The sequence below is a fragment of the Bos indicus x Bos taurus genome, chromosome 17 (genome assembly GCF_003369695.1).
Source record: "Bos indicus x Bos taurus breed Angus x Brahman F1 hybrid chromosome 17, Bos_hybrid_MaternalHap_v2.0, whole genome shotgun sequence".
In the NCBI taxonomy this organism is placed as follows: Eukaryota; Metazoa; Chordata; class Mammalia; order Artiodactyla; family Bovidae; genus Bos; species Bos indicus x Bos taurus.
In genome coordinates, this window is record NC_040092.1 from 18,444,024 (window position 1) to 18,453,761 (window position 9,738).

General features: G+C 38.5%; 1 protein-coding gene across 2 annotated transcripts; it reads right to left on the bottom strand.

Moving 5' to 3' along the window:
• Positions 1–838: 838 nt before the first annotated feature.
• FAM216A (family with sequence similarity 216 member A) lies at positions 839–9,637 on the bottom strand. Of its 2 annotated transcripts, none has more exons than XM_027566807.1 (7): positions 9,235–9,637; positions 7,784–7,824; positions 4,691–4,806; positions 3,732–3,861; positions 3,471–3,651; positions 2,504–2,586; positions 839–1,194 (listed from the first exon to the last, which is right to left on the bottom strand). In XM_027566807.1, the coding sequence occupies exons 1-7, from the start codon at positions 9,324–9,326 to the stop codon at positions 1,076–1,078; spliced, it is 762 nt and encodes a 253-aa protein (XP_027422608.1). In that variant the 5' UTR covers positions 9,327–9,637; the 3' UTR covers positions 839–1,075. The 2 variants fall into 2 exon arrangements, with proteins under 2 accessions (XP_027422608.1, XP_027422609.1); XM_027566808.1 differs by having other exon boundaries at positions 7,790–7,824; positions 9,235–9,636.
• Positions 9,638–9,738: the final 101 nt, after the last annotated feature.

Genomic DNA, 9,738 nt, shown 5'->3' on the forward strand with positions numbered 1-9,738 from the left:
GAAAGACAGATTACTGTAGATATCACTTGTTGTGGGGTCTAAAAACTAAACTAGTGAATATAACAAAAAGGAAACATGGATATAGAGAACAAACTAGTGGTTACAGGGGGAGAGGCAAGATAGGAATAAGGGGATCAAGAGGTACAAACTTAAAATATAAATAAATAAGCTACAAGGATATATTGTATAACATAGGGAATATAGCCAATATTTTATAACTATAAATGGAGTATAACCTTTAAAAATTGTGCATCACTATGTTGTATACCTAAAACTTACATAATATTGTATATCAACTATACCTCAAAAAATTAAAAAAAAAAATTTTTTTTAAACACTGATGTTTAGAAGGCAAGAACACTATAGAGTGAAACACCCAGGACCTATCTCCTTCAGGATGGACTGGTTGGATCTCCTTGCAGTCCAAGGGACTCTCAAGAGTCTTCTCCAACACCACAGTTCAAAAGCATCAATTCTTTGGCGCTCAGCTTTCTTCACAGTCCAACTCTCACATCCATACATGACTACTGGAAAAACCACAGCCTTGACTAGACAGATTTTTGTTGGCAAAGTAATGTTTCTGCTTTTCAATATGCTATCTAGGTTGGTCATAACTTTTCTTCCAAGGATTGATATTTCTAAGTTCAAGAAGTTAATACTTATTGAGCACCTTCTCTACAAGGCAGGGTATTATCTCTATCAAAGGCTGTTCTATATCAGCATATTCAGAGTTTTCCTCAGCCTGAAGGAAATACTTCTAGGATATTCTAATGTTGCTATTTTAGGACTTGTAAACAGAATTATACAATGCATTTGTCAGCTTTAAAGAAAATTCAGATTTTAGGTGACAATAAATTTTAATTGTATCTAGGAATACAAGCATGTATTACACATAAATTTTATTACATAAATATCAGTAGTGCATGAAAGTACATCATACTTTTTATATTGTGGTAAAAGTTTCTGAACAAACTAAAATTACTTGAATAACAATACTGTCTGTCCTAAATGTAGAGAGAGGACACAATTCACAATCCCTTCCCCCACCTTTGGCACATCATCAATACTCAGGTTGTCAAGTTAACATCAGATGTTCTCCCTGTTCTTCAATTGACATTGATTGCATACACTTATTTAGTAAATCTTCTTCCTTTTTTTCTTCATTCATGTATGATTCAGAATCATTTGCAGAAACTGAAGGGAAAATAAGAATCTATAATGTCTGTTTTGGAAATAAAGTATTTCATCCTGAAAATTGAGATTTGTATTTAAGAACAAGCTTCAAAATGACCTACCTTACTAATAAGCGTTTGCCATAAACTTCCTGTAATTTTCAAAATTTCATGACTTCCCCCTCCCCCTAAATATCTCACTTTTTAAAAGTAAGTTGCCTAATACTGTATTCAAATCAGGTTATATTATAGCAAATTCTTTGCTACTAAGTCCTGTTTTCCCATTGCTTTGCAAAAATCTTTTCACTGGGGGAAGTTATAGTTTTAGTATTCTCCATTCCTTAAGTTTTTTCTTGTTTCTTTTCTCTTGGCATCACAGGGACTTTTCCTCTGTCTGTGGTTTCCTTCAGGTGTTCTTTTTGGAACCATACTTAGGTTCTACCCTGCCCTTTCCCTCATTTCTTGGGTAGGCATAGTTATGTTATTTACAGCAGAGCTGGGCAGTGCTGTCACACAGCAGTGGGATAGGGGTTCAGAAGGCCTAACTTCCCTACTTCCTACCCACTTCCCTCCTACTGTGGTAGTAACTAGGTAACTGTTTAACTTCCACTTAATCCTTTCCACTTAATCGTTTCCACTTAATCAATTCTGAGAAATACTTCTGAGCATTCAGTCTTCCTTCCTCTTTTGCCTTTTTCATTTTGTCATACTTGGAGTAGAAGGATCCTTTAAGCCAGTCCTTCCTAAATGATTTATCTGAGTAGCTCTGCAAAATTTTGCTAATAATAATTGGTTTGCTTCCTCTGGTTTGTTGAATATTTAACAAAATGGAATAGGTGATATAGCCCTTTGTTAACTATTTGACTCATACAAAATTTGCTATTAGGGTATTTCCCTGGTGGTTCAGTGGTTAAGACTGCTTCCACTGCAGGGGGCACAGATTTGATCCCTGGTCAGGGAACTAAGATCTCATGCTGCACAAGTAGCCAAAAGTTTTCAATGCTATCTGTCAGAAAATTACACTATCTCATAAAAGAACTGCTGTGGCATGAAAAGGTCATGTTTATGGCTCTGAGTTCTGACAAATTTCATTGTTAAGTCTCTGGCCTTCACTATAATATCTTTACTTAGAAATACACTGAATGTTAACTTCCCTGACATGTTCTTTTATGTGGAAACAGAAATCGATTTCATGTTTTGTTTGGAGCAATGTAAGCAAATCACACTTCAAAATTTTTAATGTCTTTTCTAATAGAAATGGAGCTATATTGGGTTTAATATTTTCAAAGCATAACATTTTTTAAAACATATATTAAAAATTCCACATTTACCTGATTGCATGAACGGTCTGCCTGGTTTTCTAAAAATCTTCAGTGATTTACATCTTGTTTTAGATGCATATCCAGTTTTTAAACTGTAAGAAAGAGAAGCATCTTAATTGGAACTAGCAAAGTGCACAGTTGTCTAGTATATGTGGAAGACCATACAAATTTTTATTAAGCTGCCGGCATCACCAAAGAGACTCTCTTAGCCCCTGAATTCTCACATGACTTATTAACCCTGAGATGCAAAGCTATCAGTTGTAGCATAGGTTGAATAATCAGGCATCTTAATCTCTTTTTTCCTTTTTGGTTTATAGTATTCCCCTGTGCAGAAGCCACCGTATACTACTCCTTTTGGAAGAGTTTGTATTATTTTGAATTTAAGTGGGAATCATTTAAAAGGGCTCTAGCTGATAGAAATTTTTACAATTCCACAAAATTCTAAAAGCAGTAGCAGGACTTGTGGCAGAGTGGCTAAGAATCGGCCTGCCAATGCAGGGGACGTGGATCCGATCCCTGGTCCAGGAAGATTCCACAAGCCACAACTACTGAGCCCACCCTCTTCAGCCCCTGAGCCACAACTACGGGAGCCGGCCTGCTGCATCTGCTGAAGCCTGTGCACCAAGGGTCTGTGCTCAACAAGAGAAACCACCTCAGTGAGAAGCCAGTGCACTTCATCAAAGAGTAGCCCCCGCTCGCTGCAGCTGGAGAAAAGTCCATGCAAAGCAACAAAGACCCAGTGCAGCCAAAAATAAATAAATAAAATTACATATATATATATATATATAAAAAAAAGTAGCATATCCCAGTTAGCTCAATAAAGAGGCCATAAGATAGCACTTTTTTGTGCCTTTGTCCAACCTATTCTGAACTTAAAGCGAACTTACAAGGAGCATGAGATATAACATCATTCATTTAGCTACCCTTCAGGTAAAGTTGGGGGTACATTTTTTCTCTGAAACAAAAGGAAACAGACCCTTCTTTGTTTCTCACTGGTCGCCAAAGCGAATGTTGTATCATCTCAGGTGCAGATGCAGCTGCAGTGTTAGGAGGCCCCAAGTCCTCTCTCTCCAGCTGGTGTCGCCATGTAGTACAGGGGTAATGCTGCTTCTGTGAGTAACGAGAACTGAGGTGGCCCCTGTGATGAGTGAGGACACCTGTACACAAATCACCTGTGTTAGAATGCTCTCTTGTTTCTTGTGAGAACTATTGAGAAACTACCTGGAGGTACACCTGCCTGGTTTTTGGGAGCTGCGCTGGATCACATGCATGTAGTGCCTCTTCATTAAAGTCCTCAGATAGTTTGCATTATAGATCTTAGCAACGCTACACAGGTAGCGCTTCTCGACTAAGGTGAGGTCTGGATGCTAAAAGACAAAAGATGTATAGCTGCATTGTAGAACAGACGTTGGCAATATTCCATATCTGAAAGGATGAAATGTTCAGGAGTGTCGTACCATCTGTACATTTTACTTATGCAAATTCAACTATATTAATCTGGCTCAAAAATTACCAATTTGCACACCTCTTTAATAACCCTAATTTACATTGCTATAGAGAGGTTAGTTCTGGCAGCTATGATCTTTAATAGGTAATACAGATCAACAGTCATGAAATACTTGTTGCCATTTTCTTGCTTGCTTTTAATTTTAGAGTCCTTGAGCAAAATCTTTACAAGGTTGGGTTTCTATCTCTAGAGTGGAACTTTCCTCAGACATCTTTGTGCTTGGGGCACTAAGCTTCCAGAGTGAAGATGTACATTAAAGCCAAAGTATCACAAAGCATGAAAATATTCCTATGAAAGGGAATCTATAATGATAAAATTCTTGCACTGATTCTTGAGTTTACCCAGCAGATATTTATGGACTCCTCCCTGGTGGCTCAGACAGTAAAGCGTCTGCCTGCAATGCGGGAGACCCGGGTTCCATCGCTGGGTTGGGAAGATCCCCTGGAGAAGGAAATAGCAACCCACTCCAGTACTCTTGCCTGGAAAATCCCATGGACAGAAGAGCCTGGTAGGTTACGGTCCATGGGTTGCAGAGTCGGACACGACTGAGCGACTTCACTAAGACAGTGTGCTGGGTATACTTGTGTTCTACAGTGCTTTACTCTCTGAACTAGATTCAATAAAAAGTTCAACTCTGAATACAAAGACTATTAGCATTTAAATAAAATATTGGTACTTAGTTAGCATACCTTTAGAAAGGAAGGCTCTGTCATTGACTTAGGGGTGTGAACTGTTTGAGGCATTTTCCGTAACTCTTGCAGCTTGGCTCTAGGCGAGTTCACTTTGTGTCCATCTTTGATTCTGTCTGTAGGCAAGGACATTATAATGTGACTCTTATGAGCAAAGATTGGTTTAACAATTACTAAGATCTATCTGTTTACATGTGTCAGTGATTATTCTGGAGTACTAGTTTTAGTCAAACTGTTAAATTTGAAGAGACTTTATGATTGCCATGTGGTTTTATTTATTTATTTATTTTTTGCCATGTGGTTTTAGAGCACACAAAAAATCAAAGACATTTATAAATATTTACTATATATAATCATTACATCTGGACAAAATTATTTTGAACTCAGCTGAGATGCAAAGGACTGATGCTAAAGCTGAAACTCCAGTACTTTGGCCACCTCATGCGAAGAGTTGACTCATTGGAAAAGACTCTGATGCTGGGAGGGATTGGGGGCAGGAGGAGAAGGGGACAACAGAGGATGAGAAGGCTGGATGGCATCACTGACTCGATGGACGTGAGTCTGAGTGAACTCCGGGAGTTGGTGATGGACAGGGAGGCCTGGCGTGCTTCGATTCATGGGGTCGCAGAGTCGGACACGACTGAGCGACTGAACTGAATTGAGATGCAAACTGTTGACAGTATACTTCTTTAGTTCATTGTATGTCAGACCACACTAAACAGGAATATACATGCAGGACTTGTGCTTTTAAAAGATTTTCAAAAATATTTTATCATTCATTTGACTTCAGGATGTAGTTTCAAAACTTTATATTAGATGCAACATAGAATAACACACATTTTGTCCCTTTAATAAGGCAGTGTTAAAATGAAGAGCTTTGCAGAAATTAATTAAAACTTATTTTTACATAATTTCAGTTATTTCATTGTTTCAAATATGGATGTGGGTACATTAAAGTAATTGCCTTTAATAAAAATAAAAGTTGAGATGTTTTTGCAGAAGAATGGAAAGTAGTTTTTAGCCTCACATATGTTAAGGTAACTCAGGATTACTAGCAGTTTGGGGAAAAACAGTGCCTGGCAAAGTTTAATCAGAAAATAACTTTTTTACATTCCGATCCTCCCCATACACTTCCTCTCTCCAAGCAACCACTGATGCATTTTCTATCACTATAGCTTAATTTCTTGAGTTTGTTATAAATGGAAACATACAGTATATATTCTGGTTTTGTCTGACTTCTTTCGCTCAACATAATTATTTTGAGATCTATTTATGTAATGTGTAACAATAGATAGTGCCTTTTTATTCTTGGGTTTTATTCCATTGCATGTATATACCAGAATTTGATTATCCATCCACTTCTTGATGGAAATCTGGGTTGTTTCCAGTTTGGGGCTATTACAAACAAAGCTGGCAGAACAAATTCCAAGTTAAAAATCTGTACGAGGTAAACTAAATAAGCACAGTTTTGTTTCCGTTATTATTGATAACAAAGCCACTGTAATTTTACATATTAAACCTTAAATTTAATTACTTCTTCAAGATTTTGGGAAATTGGATGGTTAGTGCAGATAACTAAGAACTACATTTGCATACTAAAGGACTAGCTGATTTACCAACAAATATAAAATCATCCAGAAATTACATTATTATGATCCTTAAAACATAATTTGGAATCTGTAATAATAAAATGAACACCAATTCAACATACTGAAAGTTTATTTTTTAAGCCTTTTCATATCATAAGTGTGGAGTAATTATCTAAGAATATATTTTGTGTGTCCTTGTTAACAGTTCTGAGGTGCATATTAGAACTGGACTAAAATTTAATTCCTCAGAAGCTTAGCATTTCTTTACAGAAAATGAAATCTTTAAAAACAATAGTTAAACACAACAAACAACCCAGCTAAAAATGGGCTATGGACTTAAATAGACTTTAGATGTCTTCAAAGAAGATATACCTGTGGTTAATGAACACATGAACAGATGTTCACTATCACTAATCATTAGGGAAACGCAATCAAAATCACAATGGGATATCACTTCATATCCATAAGTATGGAAGTGAGAGAAAGTGAAAGTGAAGTCGCTCAGTGGTGTCCAACTCTTTTTGACCCCATGGACTGTAGCCTGCCAGGCTCCTCCATCCATGGGATTCTCAGGCAAGAATACTGGAGTGGGTTGCCATTTCCTTCTCATCAAAAAATGAAAACAAGTGTTAGCTAGGATGTGGAGAAACTGGACCTCTGTGTGTTGCTGCTGGGAACACAAACTGGTGCAGCTGCTGAGGAAACAGTAATGGCAGTTCCTCAAAAAATAAAACAGAATTGCCATGTGATTCAGCAATTCCATTTTAAAACAACCACATGTATATATAATAAAGTTATGTGGATATATGCATACACACACAAATATGTGTGTTTTTCCTAGGTAACTGTAAGGACTATAAATTTTCCAATAAAAAGCAAAGTGAATTCAAGTTTTATACATCATTTGAATTGAAATTGCTCACCCACAAAAAGTTAGTGAGAGGTCTTTGGGGGCCTGTCTTAACCTCTTACCTCCAGCAGCTATATCCTTAATGTCAAGTGAGAGGAAAACAACAGCACTGAAAAATATTTTATGTTCTTTGAAGTTGTACAATTGAGAATGTTTTCCTTCAATCTTTGTATTAATATTAATATAAACCCCAGGTTATGTTCTGTCCTTTCAACCAACATCAGTTATAAACAGTTCTTTTCAGATTCACTGCAATTTTGAAGTACTCTTTTGATGTACGGTATTTTATTTGGGTGCTCCGGGTCTTAGTTGCAGCATATGTGATCTAGTTCTTTGCCCAGAGATCAAACTTGGGCCCCCTGAACTGAGAGCACAGAGTTCTAGCCACTGAACCACCAGGGAAGTCCCTGATGTGAGATATCTTAGCAGGAGACAGAACCTGCTGGATTGTTCTCTGAAAATCTTAAAAACTGAGTTTACCAAAGATGCTAATAAAGACTTTTAAAAATTCCATTGTGTTAGTATTTATAGCAAAATTTATTTCTCTTAGCCATATTATTGATGCGTATTATCTGCTTTATATACTCTACTCACCAGTACCTTTGGAATTCTGGTAATAAGAATGTCCAGCTGACCTAAGAAAAAAAGGATGTATATAATATGTAACAACTGACAGTTGTATAAACATTAAATAAAGTATTTTAAATGAAAAATACGGACAGTATTACATATGCTTTTTACTCTCCATTTCCATCAGATATAATGTCTTGCAAAGCCTTCTCCTATAATTCTGGTTATATCCTAATGACTCCAGGCTTTTTCAAAGTGAATTATCAGAGATTTTTACCATACTATATATAAAGTATTTACTTTAAGCCAGATTTGGCCTTAATTTTACAGCCTCAGAATCTAATTCCTACACTGAGCTCAATGAAGTAATTGGGCTTCTGTGCTATCCATGGTATTTTCTTCCTTTATTCTTAATAAAATTATTATATGTAATTTAAGGTGAACTGGAACTAAGTTGGTCTAGAATGTTTGTACAGTTCATTTTTTCGGTTCTCAAATTAAGACAAAACACTCCCCTTTTCCTCTTCCTACAATTTTTTCAATGTCCAAGAATTCATTGATGCTCTGATATACTAGGATCCAGAACTTTGCTAAACACTCTGAAGAGCAGAAAAGAGGAACATAGCACCATCCCATCTTTAGAAGTCATCAATGCACCAAACACATAAATATATTTTTAAAGATGGCCATGGGTGCAGCAGGAGCCATGACTATGGGCTTGAGAGGAACATCCGGCAGTTCTCACTTTTAGGGAATAACTGATGCAAGGGATGAGGTACTGCCTCCAACAGCAATTTCACCAACTATCTTCAGCGTCCAGGAAATAATAGTAAAAACCCAATGGCAGAAACCATTACAATATTGTAAAGTAATTGTTCTTCAATTAAAAATTAAAATACAAAAGTTTCCACTAAGCAGTTAAAAAAAAAAAGTAAAAACCTGCTCAAAAGGGTTTATGAAAAAGGAACTATTGAGTGAAGAAAATGCCAAATTCAAGGTGCCTCTAAAACTTGTCTCATTACAGATTTTGAATCTCAATTTGACATAAAGATGACTAATGTCACACAGGGAAATGATTTGTTGACTTGGAAGCGCTCCTTTGAGCGTCTATTCCCTTGGTGCCTCCCTAACCCCCCACGCCCAGCCTGCCAACCCCTTTTTGTAGAAATACAGTGGCCAGACGGCAAACGTTCAAGCAGATTTCGCAGCGCCCCCTGGGGCACAAGAAGCACCCAGACGACCGTCGCAGTCACTGCGTTTAGTCAGTCATTGCACCAACCCTTGTCCTCAGCTTTCCTCAGAAGCCCGTCCCCTAAACTGAGTCGGCCACAACAAAGGTTCTCCCTTCCTCTCACTTCAGTACACTAGGGACCAGTCCACAGGAGCAGCCAGCTCCCACCCCCTCGTCTACCCCGGGATCACGACCAAGGGCTGACGGCCATCCTCCCAAAACCCTCAGGGCCCCGCAGCCTCACCCGCCGCCGCCACCCTCGGCCCTGGCCACTGCAGGCGGCTCTGTGGAAGAACTGCATTCCGTCCAGTCGGACACTGGACCCTGGTTGGGCATCTCCTCTCGGGTGCCCTGACCGCGAGCTCTCTGCGAGAGACGCTTTCCCCTCTCCCCTCCCCTGTCAGCACGCGTGCGTCAGGCCGGGAGATATTGGGGGTGAAGAGGCAGACGCCGGATTCTAGCCCCCTCCGATGAAGTCCGGACACTGCCCGAATAGCTTCGGAGAAGCGGGGAGGGTAGACCCAAGATCCTGGAATTAAGTTGGGGGAGGGGTGGGAGTTCATTAGTTGATTGCGCGTTTGTTCATTTGCGTCTTTTTGTAAAAGGGATGCGTCGCAGAAAGGAAGTATACTTTCCCTCTAAAACGAAAGGTGCCTTTCACCTCAGTATCCAGACCCTCTGCAAATTTGCAAATCTTGAGGGTCACCATATAAGTCAAACAGCAGTACACAAACCAGGGACCGAAGCA